Source organism: Enhydra lutris, unplaced genomic scaffold (assembly GCF_002288905.1).
Source record: "Enhydra lutris kenyoni isolate GAN:26980312 unplaced genomic scaffold, ASM228890v2 scaffoldscaffold9, whole genome shotgun sequence".
Taxonomy (NCBI): Eukaryota; Metazoa; Chordata; class Mammalia; order Carnivora; family Mustelidae; genus Enhydra; species Enhydra lutris.
This window is the reverse complement of record NW_019154093.1, coordinates 11705377-11727526: the sequence shown is the minus strand read 5'-3', so window position 1 is coordinate 11727526 and position 22150 is coordinate 11705377. Positions and strand designations below refer to the sequence as shown.

General features: G+C 38.4%; 1 protein-coding gene across 1 annotated transcript in view; it reads left to right on the top strand.

Annotated features, from left to right (window-relative positions):
• Positions 1-22150, top strand: part of LOC111142808 (Scm polycomb group protein homolog 1) — a 186161-nt gene that overhangs the window by 12807 nt on the left and 151204 nt on the right. Inside the window, exon 2 of the mRNA XM_022496125.1 lies at positions 21515-21595. Within this exon, the coding sequence (XP_022351833.1) occupies positions 21571-21595 (25 nt within the window). The 5' untranslated portion in view covers positions 21515-21570. The remainder of the gene's footprint in view (positions 1-21514; positions 21596-22150) is intronic.

Genomic DNA, 22150 nt, shown 5'->3' with positions numbered 1-22150 from the left:
TCATGATATATATTTTTTTCTTTTTTGTGCTCCTTCACCTTATATTAAGAGGGAAATGTATTTTACACTGATGGTATTTTGGAAATAGATTTGTCGTCTGATGGAAAGGGATTTAAATCTTAGGTCTTTCACACCTAACGTACCATAATGGTACTCAGTTTATTCCATTGACTCCCGGATGTATTTGTAGGTCTTGCCTTTTCCATGAATTAAAGGCCACAAGATCCTTGTAGGCAAGGCAGTGTCTTACACTGTCCATGCCCTGCTATATGCCTACTGTGGTGGATTCTGATATGGTGGTGGGCTCTTGGTATGTTTTCAATAAATATTGTTATAATTTTTTCCTCTGTATTGCTGGGAAATAATAATTTCCTCTTCGTCGGCATGGGAGGAGACAACCAGACTTTTCCAGTTTTCCCAGTTTGCTTGACCCTCTGGAACACACACTGAGAATAAGATACCTGGACTTAGAGATTCAATTTTAATAGATTTGGGGTAGTGCCTCTGGTGATCCTTTTGGAAAAAAAACCAGAGCTCTAGCTTTTTTAAAATGTTGGTAGTGTATTAACACTTTTTGGTTGTAAAGAACAGAAACCCAGCATAAATGGATTGAAGCAAAAAAGGAATGTATTGGCTCACTTAATTTGAAATAGGGCCTGGTGAAGGGAGTTATTAGTAAACTTCTTGCTTCTAGATTGTATCCCAACTTTATCAGGCAAGGAGTGCATAACAGAAGTGCTTAAAAGGACCCTAGCAGAATAAAGACTCTGTTATGTCTGTCTTATCCATGGTTGTAGGTCCTGCCTTTCTGCTTTTACTTGTACCATTTTTAGCCCTGGGTAATTTTTCAGTTCAGCAAGCCGCCTGTGCAGGCTCTAGGCAGCATGAAACTTCTTTAGAAAAGCCTTATTTCCTACCCATTGTTTTCAGATTGACCAGCTTAACTCAGGAGTTTATATTCCCCATTATGCACTGGTATGGCCTTACAGGTTATTCAATATTTTTAATATCTGCCCTATTTCATATTAAGCAATTTCTTTTTTATAGGAACTGATTGAAGTCCACCTATATAGGCAATACACATCACATCTTGCATTTTCCTTACCATGGCTCTGCAGTGTACCTCAGTAGTAGTGAGTTCTGATACAAAACAGACCACAGTGGGATCAGCTTTCTCATACCACATATGGATGGCCAACCTCTCAGCATGAGTTAGAGGTCTGCACTCTTCTGTTCCTAACCTAAATCCAGTCAATTCTACATTTTAGGGACCCTTCTTCCAAATACCAGTTTCAGTATCATATGGATACTTGGGGTTGCAAGCAGTAGAAACCAACTCTGGTTAACTTTGTCTACAGCGGTGACTCCCAACCCTTACTGATTATCAAAAATACCTGGAGAGATTTTTAAATTAAAAATCCCATGGACACCAACCCACCCCCTCAAAAAAATTAAATTAGGTTATCCAAGGGAATGGAACACAGAAATTAGTATTTTTAAAAAGTCCCCCAGGTGACTATGATGCCCACTGTTACCTATTTCAGTGAACAACCTCCAAATTCATCTATTTGTCTTGGCCTAAAAACTTGATTATTTTTTTCCATTTTCAGTCCATTACTAATACCCATTAGGTCTGTATCCTAAATACCTAATGAGTCTTTCCACCTATATCTTTTGTTCTAGCCTAAGGCATCATAATTCTTTTTGACTGTCATATTAACCCCTACATGGTTTTCCTGCTTCTACTTTTGCATTTTACCCTCCCCCTTCACCACCATCAATATAGTCAGGTCCTGCCACCTCTTTGCCTAAAATCTTTCAGTGGCTTCGCCTTGTGCTGACAATACAAACAATATTTGTCCTGTGGTCTGCATGATACGGAGCCTGCTCTCTTTGCCTGTCTCACATGGTGCTTCCATCCCCTGGCTACCCTCCAGTCACACTGGTACCCTTTTTGTTCCTTAAATATGTGAAGCTCATTCCTGTCTCTCAGACTTTGCACACACTGTTCTCTCTGCCTGGGAAGTCTTCTCCTGATGCTTTGTTAGCTCTTTCTCAGCTTGAAATCACATCCCCATAGAGGTCTTCCTGACTGCCCTGTTAAATAAACAGTCACTGTTTATTTGTTTTAGCACTGAATCACAAAAGGTAATTATTTATTTATTTGCTTGTAAGTTCCATGGGGGTGGAATTTTGCCAGTCTTTTATATTCAACATCTATCACAGTGCTTGGCATATAATAGCGTTCATTAAATATTTGTTGAATGTACAAGTGAATCTTCATTGCTACCATCCTGGTCCAAGCTTCTGTCCTCTTTCTCCTGAATTACTACAATTGCATCCTAACTACTCTGCCTACAGCTGTGCTGGCTCCCTTTAATACATTTTCCATGTTGTTTTCTAGGGTTAACTTTTTAAAGACTTGAAGTCTGAAAAAAAAAAGTCTCGATTATACTAAAATTTTTCACATGCTTCCTGTTGATCTTAATGTAGCTTATAGAACTTTAAAAAATAATATTTTGAAAATTGTGGTAAGATATACATACCAAAAATTATCATTTTAACCATTTTTAAGTGTACAGTTCATTGGCATAAGTATATTCAGACTGTGTGACCTTTACCACCATCCATCTCCAGAACTTTTTTCATCTGGCAGAACTGAAACCTGGTACCCATTAAAGAATAACTGCCCACTTCTCCCTCCCTCCTGCCCCTCCAACTACCATTCTGCTTTCTATCTCTGAGACATCACATATTTTGACTCTTCCATGTGCCTCGTATGAGTGAAATACAGTCCTTTTGTGACTGGCTTATTTCTTTTAGCATGATGTCTTTAAGATTCATCTATGTTCTTGCTTATAGAACTTTCAGTGACCTAGCCCATCTATCTTTGTGACCTCTCTTCACTTTGCTCCTTGGTTTCTGTGCATTAATGATACTTCCTTTCTTTCTAGTCTGTGGGCTGTCAACGCCCCATCTCACCTCACAATTTTTTCTCATGCCTTTTCCCTCTGCCATGAATGCTCTTCTCCCTTCCTTGACTGGTTAATTTACACTGATTCTTCAGAGTTCAACTAAGATTTCACTTCTTTAGGGTATATTGCCTTCATTTCCCAGAATCTCTTTAATCTCTTATGTTAAAAGATTTCATAGTGCCACGTGACTTTTCTTTGTACTACTTATAATAGTTTGTTTTGTTTTGTTTTGAGAGAGTGAGAGAGCATGCAAGTGGGGGGAGGGATGAAGGGCAGAGGAGAAGGCAAGAGAGAATCCCAAGTAGGCTCCACACTCAGCACCAAGCCATGTGGGGCTCAGTCTCACAATCCTGAGATCATGACCTGAGCCAAAATCAAGTTAGATGCTTAACCAACTGAGTCACCCAGGCAACTCTGTTGTACTTATAATAGTTTTAAATGACACATCGGTTTGTATGTTTTGGTGGACTAATGTCTGTCATGATGGGGTTGCAAGCAGTAGAAACCAACTCTGGTTAACTTTGTCTACAGCGGTGACTCCCAACCCTTACTTATGTTCAGTAATGTATCCCCAGCACCTAGTATCTAGTAGGTGTTTCAGTAGACATATAGATATGTAATAAGGAATATTAAAATCATTGGCTTAATGAATTTAAGTCTGGAAATTGATGGCTTAAGGTCTTTCTAACTTCTAAAAATCTACTACCATGTCTAAGCCTTCCTTGACTACTATAGCTTGCAGAGATCTTCCTTTTCTGTGAACTTAAATATCCTTATTCATTTGCCAGATGCTTGACATTTACACAGGTAATCCTGGGTAATCATCTGGGCTGTTTTGTTTTGTTTTATATTTATTTATGCTTTATATTTACCAATTGATCTTCCTCTTCTAAACAGCCACTGGAGTTTTTTTTTTTTCTTTCTCAGTTACAGAGCTGGTAAGTTGTGGAACCTCTAGGGCATGCTTCTTAAACTACACGTGTTGAAGGAGCCGTCTTTTTTTTTTTTTTTTCAACTTTTTATTTAAATTCCAGCTAGTTGGGATGCCTGGGTGGCTCAGTCAGGTAAGCGTGGGACTCTTGATTTCAGCTCAGGTCATGGTCTCAGGTTTGTGAGATGGAGCCCCAGTGTGGAGGGGTGGAGCCCTCCCTCCTCAGGGCTCTGCGCTCTGTAGGGGGTCTGCTTCCCTCCCTCTTCCCCTGCCCCTTCCCAAGCTGGCACACTTGTGGGCACACTCTCTCTCTCAAATAAGTAAATCTTTTAAAAATAAATAAAAAATAAATAAATTCCAGTTAGTTAACATAAAGGATAATATTAGTTTCAAGTGTATAATTTAGAAATTCAACATTTGCATACAACACCCTGATACAACGCAGACAATAACTGAAGGAGCAGTATTTTTCATTCATCTTAGACTAATAATTTTATAAATAAAAATAGATTATTAGATAAAAATTTTTGAAGTCCAAGTATGAACTTCAAAATTTTATTAGGTTGAATAACATAAAATTATTCTGTTAAATTGTAGTACAAAGTTTCAGAGTGCTTACTCTCAATTTCTTTGCTTACTACAAACTGGGAACCTTTTGCTGATGAGGACTACACACTGAATACTAACTAGCACCACTTCAGGTCTCTCTGATGGGGTGTCAAGGTAAGGCAGAATGTGTAGACTCATTCCTTGCTTCCCTTCTATCTGATAAGCTCTGTAGTTATTATATATTGTTGTGTTTTGCATAAGAAATGTGTCTGAAGATAGTTCTTTGACTAAAAAGGGTCTGAAAACTTCTAGGCTGCAGAGTATAGTCCTGGATCTTTATCTAATTCTAACCTGGTTTTCTAATTAAGTCACTGCCTTATATCAATCCTCTGCTTGAGCTACCTATCATTTTCCATAGGACATCATACAAGCCCTTTGACTACTTACTACTTTTCTACTTCTCTTTGCTTAGTTAGAATTTCCTAAACTTCCTTTTCTGCCTGGAATAAGATGCATTCTCCAAATTCTCGTTCAGAAGTCACTTCTTCTATGAAGACTTCTATGAAGTCTTTCAATGCCTTTAGAGAAAATTGGTCTCTACTTCCACATACCCATAATAACTACATGTTACATTACTTTGTAATGCATTTTGCTTATCTCTCCACTTCTAAATTAACATGGTTCAAGTCTTACCCATCCTTATATCTCTAGCCCAGGGACTGATAGAGTATTCAGTAAGTATTGATTGGATAAATTGGGAAAGTCATCAATATTTGGTACATAAGTCAGATAGAGAAGCTTTTTATTTGGTCTTGGACAAGCTGGATGATTTTCTTCTCACTAGGGAACCTATCCTGTATGTTGAGTATGACATATATAATAAAGGTTGAAATATGTGTCTTAGAAAATACATTTGATCTCAGCTCAGGTTTTGATCTCAGGGTGATGAGTTGGAGCTCTGCGTTGGGCTCCACCACCTAAAAAAAAAAAAAAAAAAAAAAAAAGATATAAATAAAAACCTCCTGGCCAGATATCCTGTATGGATATGTCTTGAATCCCCAGGGCAGAATGTGGGAGGTGTACAGAGGAGGAGGTTGTAGCTGAATTAGCCTTGAAATTGGTTTAATTGAAAAGTTTGGAATCTGACTTTTTAAATGGCACTCTTGTTTTATTTTATCTTAATTGTGTTTGTCTGTTCTTACAGTTTTATGAGTGACCTTTAAGTGATCTCTTACTGGCAAGAAAGACTGGCCTGTGGAAAAAGTACAAGATTTGAAGTCACATAACCTAGATATTGTAATCCTGGATTTTGCAATTACTAGCTATGTAACTGTCACCAGTTATTTATTTATTTATTTATTTATTTATTTATTTTTAGATTTTTTATTTATTTGACAGAGAGAGATCACAAGTGGTCAGAGAGGCAAGCAGAGAGTGAGAGAGGAGGAAGCAGGCTCCCTGCAGAGCAGAGAACCCGATGCGGGACTCGATCCCAGGACCCTGAGATCATGACCTGAGCCGAAGGCAGAGGCTTAACCACTGAGCCACCCAGGTGCCCGTCACCGGTTATTTAAACTCTCTAAGTCTTGTTTTCATTTCTAATGTACAGATAGTAGTATTTTCCATTTGTACCTCACAAGCTTTTAAGGACCATATGAGGCAGACAGTATGAAAGTGCAGGTAAACCCCAGCACATTTGCTATTTGTTATCAGCTTCTTGACTTCAGGGAAGGTAAAATCTTTGTACCTCAAAACCTACTGACTGAAGTATGGGACCCCTATAAAATGAAACCCAATGACAGAGGTATGGGACACAGTTAATACCATAACTCAATTATAGTATTCTGTTTTAACCCAATTCTTCTGACACCAGCTGGTATAATCCAATTCAATTCTGACACCAACCACCCAGTGCTAGTGTCAGGTTGCACAGGTTTAAGGGAACACGGTTCCCAAACAGACTGTCCCAACTTCACATGCCAGCCTCAATGAGGTCCTCAGGCCATCTACACTTCTGACTGGCTGCAAATCTGATGGTTCCTATGACCTCCCTCTCAGGTTCAGTAATTCACTAGCACGACTCAGAACTCAGGAAACCGCCATATTTACAATTACAGATGTATTATAAATGATACAAATCAGGTACAGCCAAATGGAGAGACATATAGGGTGCGGTCTGGATGAGTCCCAAACACAGAGCTTCCATGTCTTCTCTCCATGGAATCAGGGCATCCTCCTGGCGCATTGATGTGTTTACCAATTAGGAAGCTGCACTGAGCTTCTGTGTCTAGAGTATTGATTGGGGCTTTATTAGATAGGCCCTGAAGGTAGGCTGACCCAAAGCCCCAATCGTCTAATCCCATGATCGGTCTTTCTCGCAACTGGCCCCCATCCTGAGCCATCTTATTAGCACAAACTCGTGTGATCCACGGGGCTTATGAATAACAAAGATATTCCTGTCACTTGGAAAATTCCAAGGATTTTGGAAGCTCTATGCCAGGAACCTGGGACAAAGTCAGGCAGATTATTATACAACAGATGGTACATGGGAGAAAATTTAGTATAGTGTTCAGAACAAGTATAATGGAAAGTTATTTTATTTCTTTTCCCCACAAGGTTTAAGGCACTTAACACAGTACCTGGTACGTAGTAATTCTTGAATATATATTAGTATTAAGGAGTATTTTAGTTTCCTAGGACTGCTGTAACAAAGTACCACACATGCGTGGTTGAGAACAATGGAAATTTATTCTCTCACAGTGTGGAGGGCAGAACTCTCAAATCAAGGTGTCAGCTGGGCCATGCTCTGTCTGGGACTGAGTAGAATCTCTTCCGAGCTTGCGGTGGCTGTCAATCCTTGACATTCCTTGGCCTGCAGCTGCATCACTCCAGTCTCTGCCTGTCATCTTGTGGTGTTCTCCCTGTTTGTGTTTATCTTCACCTGTTTTCCTCTTCTTCTCAGGACACCAGACAGATTGGATGCAGGCTCACCCTGTGACCTCATTTAGCTTGACTATGTCTACAAAGACCATTTTCCAAATAAGGTCACATTCAGAGGTACCAGGAGTACGTAATTTTGGTGAACACAACCCATAACTTGATGAATAGTGAATTCAACACGTAACAATCCACCCTCTGGCCCCCCAAAATTTATGAACTTCCATTGTGCAGAATACATTTATCTCCTTCCAACATCCCCCCAACATCCTAACCCATTTCTAGCATTAACTCTTAAGTCCAGAATCTCACCTAAATATAATCAGCTCAGAAAGTCTCAGGTATCATTTTCTAAATCAGGTATGGGTGAGACTGTGGTATGGTCCATCCTGGCACAAAACTCTCCATCTGTGGGCCTGTGAAACCTAGAATACAAGTTATCTGCTTCCAAGGTACAGGGAAGGACAGGCATAGGAAAGACATTTCCATTACAAAGAGAAAATGGAGGGAATAAAAAGGTCACCAGTCTAAAGCAAATTCACAACATCTCAAGGCCTGAGAGAATTCTCTGTGACTTGATGCTCTGGCCTGATAGGACACCTCCACCCTTTTACACCTAGAGGGACCCATTGGTCCAGGCCTCTACATGTGTGGTTTTGCCCTTCCTTCCTTTTATTACATCTTTGTTCCCTTCAGTCCAGACCAACAGCACTTCTGTTGGTATGAAATTCTCAAAAACCTCATCAGTCTTTCATGTCGTTCTTGGGGATCCAGACCTTCTGACAAGAGGCTCTCCAAATCTTTCTGGATAACCATATCTCTATTCCTAGCTTCTGAGATGGTTGACTATATCCATGAGTCACAGGCAAATGATTGTCCAGCCACACCCTTGGCCCTATTTCCAGAGCATGTAGTCTGGTTAGGCAGCGAATTTTCCAAATCATCAAGTGCTGATTCCTTCTTGCTTAACAGTTCATTCCTCAATTTATCTTTGCTCATATTTTACTGTAAGCACCACGGAGAAACTAGGCCAGACTTCAACACTTTGGAAATTTTTTCAGCTGAATATGCAAGTTCACCCAATGACCAAACACAATTCAGACAAGTTTTTTGCCACTTTATGACAAGAATTGCTTTTTCTCCAGTGTCTAATAATGTGTTCATTGTTTCCGTCTAATACCTCACCGGAAACATCTTTAAGGTTCCTTTTTATACCAAACATCTCTTCAGGGCAATCTAGGTTTTTTAGATTAAGCCTCTACCCACTATCCAATTCCAAAGGCACTTCCCCATTTTTAACTATTTGTTAGAGCAGCACCCCACTCCCATCAGTACCAAAATCTATTGGTTTCCTGAGGCTACCAGAAACTGAAAGAGGCAGGAAGGTATCTTCCCCTTCAAGGTTCAGAGAGAGCATTGACTCTGCCGAAACCCTGATTTCAGACATCTAGCCACTAGAACTGTGAGAGAGTAAATTTCCTTTGTTTATTACATCCAGTTGGTGGTACTCTGTTGTAGCAGGTTAAGAAGCCAAAACAGGGGCATTACTTGGCGGTATCATAGTCATTAGTGAAAGACAGTGAGTGAGTAGTATCTGCCTGTATCCACAAGATTTCTTGCTATTTCCTTCTCCTTTTTAAACCATATTTATGTCTAGTTGCACTTAAAGTTTACTTTTATATGTTAATGGCTTAAGATTTGCCTTTTTTTTTTGCCTCAGGAGAGCAACTTTAAATCATTGGTAGGAATGCTGTGATACCAAGAAGCCTTCAAACTTTTGGAGGAGTGGTAGCTTTAGTTTTACAGACCTGCCTTCTGCCAGAATGCCTAGTACCAGTTCTTGGCTCTCATGCATACTGCCTCCATCAGGGTGGAGAAAGAAGAACCCCAGTGGTGTTTCAGTTAACCCTTGGATAGGTAATTGACCCTTTAAAGTGATGAATTACATAATCAGTCCTTTACCATCACTCTAATGAGCATCTGTGTTTTTCAGTTTTGAGTTATTTTTCCGAAACATTTTTTGCCTATGGTAATAAGGACTGATACTTTTTTCGGATTCCCCTTAGTACCAATCACAGTGTTTGTAGGTTTCTTAGAAGATACTCTGTAATTGTTTTGCATTGAAGAAGGCTTATCCATGGCACTGCTACTGAGAGACTAGCTCCAGTGATAAATAAGAGATGTTAGTTGCCAGGGCTGTCATTTCAATTTGTCTTGCTAGTGTTGAGCTCATTAATAAATTGCCACAGTGATAATATGAAAGTAATGAACCTTCTGGAGGCCCAGCTGGGGCACAGAGTGCTAGCAGGGACCTTCAGGGCAATTGCCATTGTTATACACAATTCTATTAAAAAGTTTTAGGCTCTTTTTTTCCTTTGAAATGTTTATATTTTGGAAAATCCAAATCCTGTTTTAACACTTTTAAACTTTCTAAGTAAGTTTATTTGAATTCAGCTCAACAAACTTATATGTATCTGGTGCCTGCTACTTTCAGGCACTGTATTAGACCCTAGGGAAGGGTAAAGAAGTAAAGATAACCAAGACATCCCTTAGGGCTTTGCTGTCAAACAAGCAGGAGAGGTATGCAAACAAATAATTGTAATACAGTATTGAAATGCCATAAGTATGAACCAGATGTAAACATAGAATAGAATAGGAAATGATTACCTAGGGAAAAGAGCTAAGAGGGCTGAGGAAGAGGAAATTCATTGATTTCTGAGTTAAATTTTGAAGGATGAGTTAAGTTGACAAGTTGAGTGCATTATGGGAAGAGGAACTTACAGATGAGTTGAGGGAGCTCATTTAGAATAAGTTAAGGAAAGAGGCTAAAGAAAAGAAGATGGGTAGATGAGGCTAGAGAAGTAGTCAAATCTCAAAGAATTTTGGCTTTGAGGGGCGATGTATGCAATGCCAAGGACTTTGGTAGATTTCATACCACAGGCTACATAGATCCATTAAAGGATTTTTTTTTTAAAGATTTTATTTATTTATTTGACAGAGGGAGATCAGTAGGCAGAGAGGCAGGCAGAGAGAGATGGAGAAGCAGGCTTCTTGCTTCTTGCATCAGGGCTCGATCCCAGGACCCTGAGATCATGACCTGAGCCGAAGGCAGAGGTTTAACCCACTGAGCCACCCAGGCACCCCCATTAAAGGATTTTAAGCAGAGAAGCAACATGATGGAATTTTTATTTTAGAAGGATTATTCCAGTTGCCATACATATGATAGAGTGAAGTAGAGAGAAACCATTTAGAAGGCCATTGACTAGTTGCGTGCAAGCAAATAACAACATAGGATACTGCAAAGAGCATGACTGAAGTTGTTTTAAATCCCAGTTCAACTACCTACTAAGTCTCCCAGCTCTGAAAGTTCCTTATCGGTGAAATGAGAATAATAGAAATCTCTCACTGAGTATTACGGAAAATCATATGAAATAACCTGTATATGTGGAATTGGTGCGAAGAGCTAACTAAGTATGAATGTTAGCTGTTCTATAACAGCTTCTGGTTTTGTTGAGTTTTAGGTAACCTGTAACAAAGTTTAGGATTTTCAAGAAGCATTTTCATTTTCTTTCATCACTCTCCTAATAGAAAGAAATCAAGAGGTTTACAAACCTTTTTATTTACATTAGGATCCATCTTTCAGGATTTCTCAAGCATTTAAAAAAATAACATAACTAAAGCTTTTTCCTTTGGATACTCTGCCAGACTCTGAGTTGGAGAATCAGGCTTAATGTCCTTTTTGAGTCAGTGGTGCAATAGGAAAAGACTGGAGCCCTAGTTCAACAAGTGAGCTTTTTCACGAAGAAATAGCATCAGAGTTTACTCTGCTTCTGTTTCTTCAAGTATTTAATATGTGAACAGGTGTCCTAGCTACTGTGTATATCTATTATGAAGATCATGTTTACTTCCTTTCCATAGGTAAACATTCACTAACTACTTGTATCTAATACAAGATGCTATTACAAAGCATGTAGAAATGAATCAGATATGGATCCTAATTTCGAGGAAATTATAGCATTAAAAGGACTCCAAAAGATATTTACAAATGACTTTAATACAAAGAAGATAATATGTGAGTCAGTTAGCATTGAACATTAAAAAGGATTTTGAAACTAGAAGTCATTTATATTTTATATAATACATTGTAAGAAGTATTGTTTTATAAAGTACATTTTATGTGTTCTCATTATTTGTAAAGTGCTTCTCCAAGCAAAGGTCACTTTCTTGGAAACCTGTGGAAAATAAATGATAAGGGATCGATTAAGATTTTAGGTAGGTTTTTAAGCATATGTGTATATTTTGATATTCACGGATAATCCAAATAACTTTGTTAAAGTACTCTTTGAGCCTCGGGTGTGTGTGTGTGTGTGTGTGTGTGTGTGTGTGTGTGTGTGTGTAGTGTGTAGTGTGTGTAATGGAGATAATGTCATGTACCTCTCAGGTTTGTTGTGATGAATGATCATTATATGTAAGAGTGCTAAAAAAACAACATTCATTCCTTCCATTACATTACCCACCTTTTCACTATTGCCTGCTGTTAAGCTTTGAGACAACAGTTTCTTTGGGATATTTTCAAGTTTATTTTTACTTAGGAAAAATTTCAAACGTACAACAAAATCAGAAAGGTTTTGCAATGAAAAGCCTCATGTCCACCACCTAAATTTTGCCATTACTTGTAAATGGCACATATCTATTTATCTGTCCCTCCAACCCACCACGTTTCTCTGGTGATTCTTTAGGACTTTTCTGAAGGAGGTTTTTTAAAAGAGGTATTTTAACTAATTTGGAAGCCAGGAGTGCAAATACATTTCAGATATTTTTAATTAAATTACAGTTTTCTTATTTATATTGTTTTGCCCCTGTGAAGAATTTTATTTAGTGAGTTATTCGTTATTTGAATCTCTCTGTACTATTTGTGCTCCTACATTATCGTTTCCAACCTTACATAGTCCCATGGCATTTTCTAGAGAATGCCTTTTGTTCATCTTTTTCTCAGTGTCTGATTTAGAGTAGGCTCTTTGAAGTCCTCCTTGTTGTCTCTTTTCCTTTGAAAGTATCTTTAAAAATTTGTTAGAAACAATAGCATGCATTTAGTGCCTCTAGAAGCTTCTTTGCATGGAGTGGGGTGCCTGCGCAGGTCTACAGAGTTCGGGTATCTCAGCACTTCTCATCAAACTCCCACATTTTGTTTTAAAGCGTGGGCTTTTTCGCAGGACAGTTGGTCTATTTAGCGTGCCCTGCCAGGAAATACCCTTTACCTGTGTTGGTTATAGGCTCTCAGCATTGATTGATTTTCTCCAGTATGCAGCTGTATTTAGATTATATATGACAGAAACTCCTCAAAGTTTCTGATGCTCTGATGGTACTTTTACCTATTTTCCAGTGCTGCCAAGTGTTAGATGGATTTCCTTAATGAGCTATGAGGACTGTATTCAGAAAAGTCTTTGAAAAGCTAAGTTGTATTCACAATTATGTCTCTCAACTCCTTTCAGCCTCTCATTACTTGTTTGTAATGATCCTGTCAGATTTGAGACTGACTTATAGTACTGAAGGACCCAGCTTGTTTTGTTCCATTTTGAGAGATTTGTCTTAAACTCTCATAAATCACCTGTAAGTTCTACTTACAAATCACCCACATATTTTTTAAATTCAGAAAGTAGTCACCATGTTCTGCTTATGTAATTTTAAAATTATATGCCTTTTTTTTTCCTTAATGATTAGGACTCATTCATTTCATTCAAAAATACTTACTGAGTGCCTCTTCCGTATAGGCACCATTCCAAGGACGACTGTACATGATGCTAACTGTTGGGCAGAACTCAGAGCAGTATCATAGAGGGCGTCTGGGTGACTACTTTAGATAGAGTGGTCAGGAAAGGGTGCTCTGGAGAGGGGATATTTAAGCTGGGACCCAAATGATAAGAAGTGAGCCATATGAATATGGGGTGGAACATTCTCAGCAGTACAGGGGCCTCAGATAGTGAGGAGTTTTGCCTGCATCTGGAGGAAAAAAGGAAGCATGGCTGGAGTGCGGGAATGACGAGGGCTGTAGGAGAGGAGGGGTCAGATCATGGAGGATGAGTGGGTAAGTGTGATAAAGGACTTGGATTTAATTGTAAGAGCTATGGGAGCCTTTGGAAGATTTTAAGGAGGGGAGGGACATTATCTAACTTAACAAATAACCAGGATAGGGCCATATGATGGAGAAAATCACCCAGTGCTGGGAGCCTCTAACCAGAGGCAGAAGATTGTGTTTACTCCTAGGGCATACTAGTCTAGTTTTCCTGGAAAAAACCCCAAACCTCAGAAGCAAGAGATCAGCCAATTTACCTTGCTCTGAATCCCAGCTCCACCATTTACTAACTGTGTAATTTTGGGCAAATTCTAAGACAGCTCCCTGTATGGATTTTCTCTATATCTTCATATAAATATAATAATAGTACCCACCTGGGGTGCCTGGGTGGCTCAGTTGGTTAAGCATCTGACTCTTGATTTTGGCTCAGGTCATGATCTCAGGGTCATGGGATCAAATCCAGCATGAGCTGAGTGCAGAGTCTGTTTGAGATTCTCTCTCTCCCTCTCCCCCTACCTCCTGCTCACGTGCTTTCTCTCAATAAATAAATTAATAAAATACTAAATAAAATAATAGTACCTGCCTTACTGGGCTGTGAGAATTGAACAACTTAATGCAAGTAAAGTGGTTAGAACACATTAAGTACTTACTATTTAAATTTATAATTTATTTCCTCTAGATATGGATGGTCTAACATATAGCCATGTGGTTAGTGAACTAAAATACTGAACTGTAAATTTTAATTAATTACATGTAATTTTTTTTTTTTCTTGAGAGAGAGAGTGAGGGAGTGTGGTGGGGAGAGGGAGAGGAAGAAAGAGAATTTTTTTTTTTTTTTAAGATTTTATTTATTTATTTGACAGAGAAAGAGATCACAGGTAGGCAGAGAGGAAGGCAGAGAGAGAGGCGGAAACAGGCTCCTTGCAGAGCAGAGATCCCGATGCGGGGCTCAATCCCAGAACCCTGAGACTATGACCTGAGCCAAAGGCAGAGGCCTAACCCACTGAGCCACCCAGGCACCCCAAGGAGAAAGAGAATCTTAAACAGGCTCCACACTCAGGAGCCCAGTGTGGGGCTTGATCTCACAACCCTGACATTATGACCAGAGCCAAAATCAAGAGTTCGACTCTTAGCCACCTGAACCACCCAGGTTCCCCTTGAGTTATGTTTCTTTTGGGCGACACTGCTCTAGACTCTCTGTCAGAGGGCGGAGGGTGGTAGAAGAAGCATGTGGACTGAGGGATGTGCTTTTCCTAATTACACCAATACCCTTGGAGATTCCAAAACACCTTCATCCCATGGAGCTTCTCTCCCCATCAGATAAGTCCACTGTCCTACCCTATTCTGGAAAACCATTGTGTTTAATGAGCTGCTGTCACTGATAGCGTTTTGTATTCTTCAGATGTGTCAGAATGGGAAAAAAAAGTAACGAATCACTGCCCTGTATTAGAGTGTTGTGCAGGCTTTCCATCTGTCAGTGATTTTGATGAAATAAATTTCTGGGGTTCTCTGAACTAGTATCACCATATAAAATTGTTCTCTGAAATAAAATCCACCACAAATCCTGGCCCAGTGAACCCCAGAGACTTAGAATGAAGAAAAATTAAAGTAGATCTTAATTAAGGAATGAATTGCTGGGTCAAAAGATGAGGAAGTTGAGAAAAGCATCTTGTGTCCCCAAAGCTAAATTTCCAGGATTTAAAAAAACAAAACAAAACAAAACAAAACAACAAAAAAAAAAACACTCAAAAAGCTGAGCAAGCAGAAACTTATCTCTGAAGTGAAACTGGACATAAATTTTTTTCTTCTCATGCCTCTTGGTTCCTGCTGGCTCTCTGATTCTGTAGAAAGGTTTTCTGATTTGTTAGCATAAAGAAGGTTCCTAGTAAATATGGAATGACTTAGCAAATGGCACCACTCTTCTGCCTTTGCTGTTTGGAATGTTTATATTCTTCATCATACTCAAATAATTTTTAAAAATTTATGATATGAAAAAAAATCTATGATATGCCTAAGCTTAATACCACATCTCAAATATTATCCATGCCCTCTCAGTCATCTTCTAGAGAAGAGAGCCCTTTCTTGAGATTGCTGTACTGTTTCAGACTCACACGGGACACATTTCACTGGAAGCCTCTTGGTCGTCTCTGGCCTGCCTGATGCAGAGAAGAAGGAGGTAGTCTCAAAGACTCCCAACCAGAAATAGGTGTCAGGGCAATTGCCTGAGTAGCTTGCAAGAAGACAACTTGATAGCTTGCAAGAAGACAACTTTATCACTTGATAAAGTTCCCATATTTCAATAACAGTAGGATTTTCCATGAAGCCATAAAATCAGACACTTGTGGAGGTGTATGATGAAGAAACAGGCATGCAGCTTGTTTCTAGTAAACATGGGACCTGCCTAGAAATGCACTATAGAGTTCTCACCTCCTAGTTTTCTGGAGAAGAATTTGAAGCCCTGAGGAAATGACTCTTTGGTGACCTGGAATGAACTAGCCCAAGTTTAGGCCTAAGTTGCAGCTCAGTTTCTTCTTATAAAGAAACCATAATTATCCCAAGTTTGTAATTCTGTTAAGATTCATGCAGGACCCTGGATAATGCCAGGGAGTCAGAACTCACTTCTTTTAGGCTAAGAACCCGAGACTTGGGGGGATTTATAGAATGGTTTCTAGATTCTACTCTGTCGATGAGCCCAAATTACTTTATGTACCTGTCGTAGTGACTTAAGCAGGTGAGGATTTAATCTACTCTCAGGGCTCTATGTCTGAGGAGGTAGTTTTCTATACAGGACTCCATCTTATTAGATTCTAATTTTACTAACTTGGTTCTAAGTTGATCTTGAGATCTCTGGTACCTGGTAGCATAGACATTTTTCAAAGGTCTGCTTGGGCAGTCTGAACAGATAAAAGGTGGTAAATGGGTTAATAGTCTTACTGGTCCCCAAAGCCATATGAGGCTGACCTCAGATTTTAATTCTGTCACCATGAAAAGCTTTTATTAAGTGGTTCCTGTCTGCAGATGGTGACATGCATTCAAATCTTCACTCCAGGAAACCTTGGGGAAATAAGTCACTCTTAGAAGCTTAATGTTCTGGGTAACTACAGGTTTGTTCGATTATACATTAAATCTTTATTTTTAAGAATCGTTTTAGTTGGAAATTACTCTAAAATGAATTGTGCTGCCCTTCTTCTTTTTAATTTAGTTTGTTGAGCCTAATTTAACCTTTTCTTAATGACCCAGATCCTTATGGGTGTGTGTGTGTGTGTGTGTGTGTGTGTGTAAAGGATACAAAGTTCCATAAGCTTTTTAGTCTATTCCTAACTGTTTTTCCCCCAAGACCATTTTTAGTGCATAATTTTTACAAAGTGCAAGGTTTTCAGGACTGCGTATCGTTGTATATAAATGTCTGGCGTCGAGTCTGTGGGTCACAGTCATAAAAGTTTTAAAAGCCATTGCACTAGGTAACTCTTTCCTCCTGCTGACAATACTTAAATTGCATGGTCTTTGACTGTTTGCCAAGCCTCTACACATAAACCAGGAAAGGGATTAATTTTTTGTTGTTTTAAAATACAGTTAGCAAGCATAATGGAACCAGAAAGAGCATGGACTTTCAAATTAGACAGTCTTTTAATTTTAGCCTTTCTATTTAGTAGCTATGTGACCTTGAATGCCTTAATTAATCTCTCTCAGTTAACGTCAGAATCTCAGCTTTTTTTTTTTTTTTTTAAACTAAATGGGAGTAAAGCTTGAAATCAGAACACACAGACTTCCCTGCTGCAATCTCCACTGAGCACTGCAGCCTCCCACAGGCGGTGCGCACTCCCAGCCACTGTGTCAGTGGTCGCCCGAGGTCCCCGCTTGTCTCTGCCCCCCTGAGCCAAAGGCAGATGTTTAACTGACTGAGCCACCCAGGCTCCCCAGTTTCTGCATCTTTAATGTGGGAATAATAGTGTCTACTCCAAAGGGTTTGTGAGCGTTGAATAGCGTTATCTATTTTAATGAATGGATATAAGTAAGTATGTGATAGGTAGGGGGTTCTCCTCCCACCTCCTTAGCTTTTTGTCACAGTACTAATCCCTAACAACGTCGGTCAGGTCCTCTTTGCTTCACTGGCATTCACAGAATCACCACCACAGCTCTCTGTGGATTAAAGGCCTTCCTAGTATCTCTGTCAGAAACCTTCTCTTTCAAAGTCCAAGTCCAAGTCTTCTCTCCAAAACCAACAACATCCAAAAGACCAAAAGTAAATGTAGAAAAATTCATTTTCTGCCTCGATCACAAATCTCGCCTACAGGAAATCTATCCTCCCTGAGGACAGAGACTGTCATAGGCTTATTTTATATCCCACACATTGCCTATATTAGAAAAAAATAAATGAGTTTTTTTTAATTGGCTTTTCAACAAGTCTAAGTTTTTTATAATAGGACCTTGCATAAATTTCCAAGTACCTAAGTTCTGTTTTTATACTTGTAGTACAAAGCAATAAGGTAAAAACAATACCTACGGTTCTCTTTCAGTGATGAGAACCCAAGCAAAATATATGAGGTGTCACAGGGTGTGACCATTACTATTTCAAAGCCTACTATACTAAAACTGGTGTGTATTAAAAGTGCCAGAAATAAGAGAATAGGTCCAATGTTCCACCATTAAAAAACTCAATAATGAAGTTGATCTGAAATCAGGCAAAATTTAAAAATCCACTTAATCGCCACTTAAAAAGCAAAATATCAAATCAAGTAATCGTCAGAGAATAACACCAAATCAGAATTCGTATTGCTGATTTACTCCTAAATCAGTGGTAAGACATTGAATTTTACCTTATCTGACTGATCTGAACTCTTTCAGCTACACCAGTTGGGATTACCACCATATATATTTATTAAACATGCCCAGGTATAAGACTGGAACCAGGAGACAGAGAACCGTAACAGAAAAAAAGAAACTGAGAGGTTACAAAGAAAAGAGGCTAGAATCGTTTTGTTAAATAGACTTTCATACTGTTAACTTATGAAACCATGATAGGGGAAGGGAATCAACTACGAGCTAGTTTCTGTGCTATGCACTTCAAAAATGACTTTGTAATAAAGTATCACATACTGAAAAGTGCACAAATCCTAAGTACAAAGCTCAATGAGCTTTTACAATGTGTCTCTAAACCAAGAAAGACATTGTTACCAGCACCCAAAGAAGCACTCCTTTGTGTCCTCTCCCAGTCACCACTCCACCCATGAGTAAACACTGTCTTGACTTCTGTCATTGTAGAACAGTTTTGCTTGTTTGGAACTTCATATAAACAAAATTTACCTCATGTACTCTTTCATGTCTGCTTCCCTCCACTCAAAATTTTGTTTGTGAGGTTCATCCATGTTGCCCCTAGCCCACTTCTACCTTCACTACTCGATTTAAAGAACCCAACAATTCTAGTATTGCAACAGCTGCCAGGATCAGGCTTCCCCCGACCAACATCGCTTGCAGGTCATGATCCCAGGATCCTGGGATCAAGTCCCACATCAGGCTCCTTGCTCAAAAAGGGGCTGCTTCTCCCTCTGCCTGCTGCTCCCCCTGCTTGTGCTTTTTCTCTGATAAATAAATAAAATCTTAAAAAAAAAAAAGATACAGGAACTGTGGCTCTGAGACATTTAGTAACTTGTCTAAGTTTACAAAGCTAGTGACAGAATTGGTATTCAGACTCAAAGCCCATCTCTACCACATGCTTTATATAGATAATAATGTTATCCAAAGAAAGGATGTATTTATCAGAGGATAGCTTGGAAGCCTGCAGAATGGGACATCGTAGAGAAAATTGATAGCTGGTTTCATCTAGGATTACTCAGGAAAGAGAATGTTATAACTCCAGAACTTAGTTTCTTTTAAATCCCTGTGAAACTTTGTCTGTTTCTCTTGTGAGATGGTTGAATGGGACTGTGATGCAGACCCACCTGTTACCTGTTCTTTTCTTTCTTTCTTTCTTTTTTTTTTTTTTTTTGGTGGTAAAATATATGTAAAGTAAAATTTACCATTTTAACCACTTAAAGGCATTAAGTACATTTACAGTGTTGTGTAGCCTTACTATTATCTCCAGAACTTTTTCATCATCCCAAGCAGAAACTCTGTACCTATTAAATCATAACTCTCCATTCCTTCCTCTGCCCTGCCCCTAGTACTTCTAATTTCCATCTCTTGAGTTTGCTTATTCTAGTTACCGAGTATAAGTGGAATCATACAATATTTGTCCTTTTGTGTTTGGCTTATTTCATTTAGAGTAATGTTTTCAAGATGTGTCTCTGTTGTAGCAAGTATCAGAATTGTATCCCTTTTATGGAATAAATATTCTATTGTGTGTATAAAGGACATTTATTTATCCATTCAATTACTGATAGACACTCGGATTGTTCCTCTCCTTTGGCTATTATGAATGATGTTGCTATGAAAATTAGTGTATAAGTATCTGTTTTAGTCCCTGCTTTCGGTTCTTTTGGATATATACCCAGGAGTGGAGTTGCTGGATCATATGGTAATTTTATGTTTATGATTTTGAGATTATCCACAGCAGCTGCATCACTTCTCATTCCTACTACCTGTTCGCAAGGATTCTAATTTCTTCACATCATGGCAACACTTGTTATTTTTTTTGTTTTGTTTTGTTTTTTTATGATAGCTATTTGAATGGGTGTGGTGTCTCATTCTCATGTCGATTGCATTTCTGTTATTGATTAATGATCCTGAGTAGCTTTTCGTGTGCTTATTGGTATCTGTATAGATAAACAGAGAAATGTCTATTCAGGTCCCTTGCCTGTTTTTTAATTGAGTTGTTTGAGGGTTTTTTGTTGTTGAATTGTTGGAGTTCTTTATATATTCTAGATATATATTCTAGATATATTTATATATTCTAGATATTCTAGATATTAGAATTTCCAATATATATTCTAGATATTAATCCCTTGTTGGATATATAATTTGGCAGTATTTTCTCCTACTCTGTATAGGTTGTCTTTCACACTCAGATAGTGTCCTCTGATACACAAATGTTTTTCATTTTGATGAAATCTAATTTATCTTTTTCTTTCATTGCCTGTGGTTTAGATGTTATATGCAAGAATCATTGTCAAATCCAGTGTCATGAAGATTTCCTTTGTGTTTTCTTGTAAGAGTTTTATAATCTTAGCTCTTGTGTTTAGGTCTTTGATGCATTTTGAATTAATTTTTGTATATAGTATAAGGTAAAAGTTCAACTTCATTCTTTTGCATATGGGTATTCAGTTTTCCCAACATTACTTGTTGAAAAGAATATCCTTTTCCCATGAATGGTCTTGGCACCTTTCCCAAAAATCATCTGACCATATATAGTAGGGTTTATTTCTGGGCCCTCAATTCTGTTCCATTGGGGTGTGTGTCTGTCCTTACACCAGTACAACACTGCTCTGATTACTCTAGCTTTGTAGTAAGTTTTGAAATCAGGAAGTGTGAATCTTCTAACTTTAGACTTGATTTTCAAGATTGTCTAAGCTATTTGGGGTCCTTTGAAATTCCATATGAATTTTAGGATGACTTTTTATATTTCTGCAAAAGACATCATTGGGATTTTGAGAGGGATTGCATTGAGTCTGTAAATCTCTTTGGGTAGTATTGTCCCCTTAACAGTGTTAGTCTTCCAATTCATGAGCACAGAATGTCTTTTCCATTTATGTCTTTTTAAATTTCTTTCAGCAGTATTTTGTAGTTTTCAGCAGATAGTGTTTTATGTCACGTGACTCTTACATTTCTCACAATAAATTAGTAAGTTAACATTCTTATTTATCCATCATTGTTTGATGATCTGTAGAACTACCCTCAAGAATATATTCTGTTTTTAACAGAATCAGTGTTCTGAACCCACAAAACTGAGGGAAGGATCCTGGAAATCGAAAACTTACCTGAATCGCTGCCCTTGGGAACCCCGTTTGGGTGTCCAGACTGTTGGCTTCCTCTGATAAAAGCCTAATTTCACTGCAGTCTTATTTGATCTACAGTAGTTCACGTTTCTAATTTTTTTCTGTCTTTTGCTTCCAGATTTCTCCATCTTGCTAAGGAGGAACGCTTTCTTCTTTGATATAGCTGATGGTACCATGCAAAAATCGGATCCTCGAAAAGGTCAGAACCTGTATTTATATGTAATAGAAATAGAGAATCTTCCTCTATTAGGTTGTATATGAATCTGTGTCAGAAAAAGCGATTAGAATGAATAAAAGAATCTCACCGTCTCATGCCAACTTAACCCTGCAATTTTAACAAATCTTGAGTGTCGTTTATACCGCTCTTTATAGTTTGCGAAGTACTCTTCACATAATTGTCTTACCTCGTTTTTACAGTAGTCTTGTGGTGTATGTACAGTTGCTATTCCTGTTTTATGGCAGCAATGAGGGGGTAAGAGACTTACTCAGAATCATGTACTATGTGCTGTGCAATTTAATTCTAGATCTTTTGCCTTTAAATCTTTTTCTTCTCACTGTATCACAAGTTGATGATCAGTATCAGAATTTAGAAGGCATGTAAATATTAAATATGGCAGCTGTATGAACATTGGAAATTATGTAAAAGTCTGTTAAAAATGCTAAAATCCCTTTATGGATATAAAATATTAATGTCAGATCTTGATATGGAACATAATCTTTGAGATGATACCAAGTGCCTCAATATGTAATATAC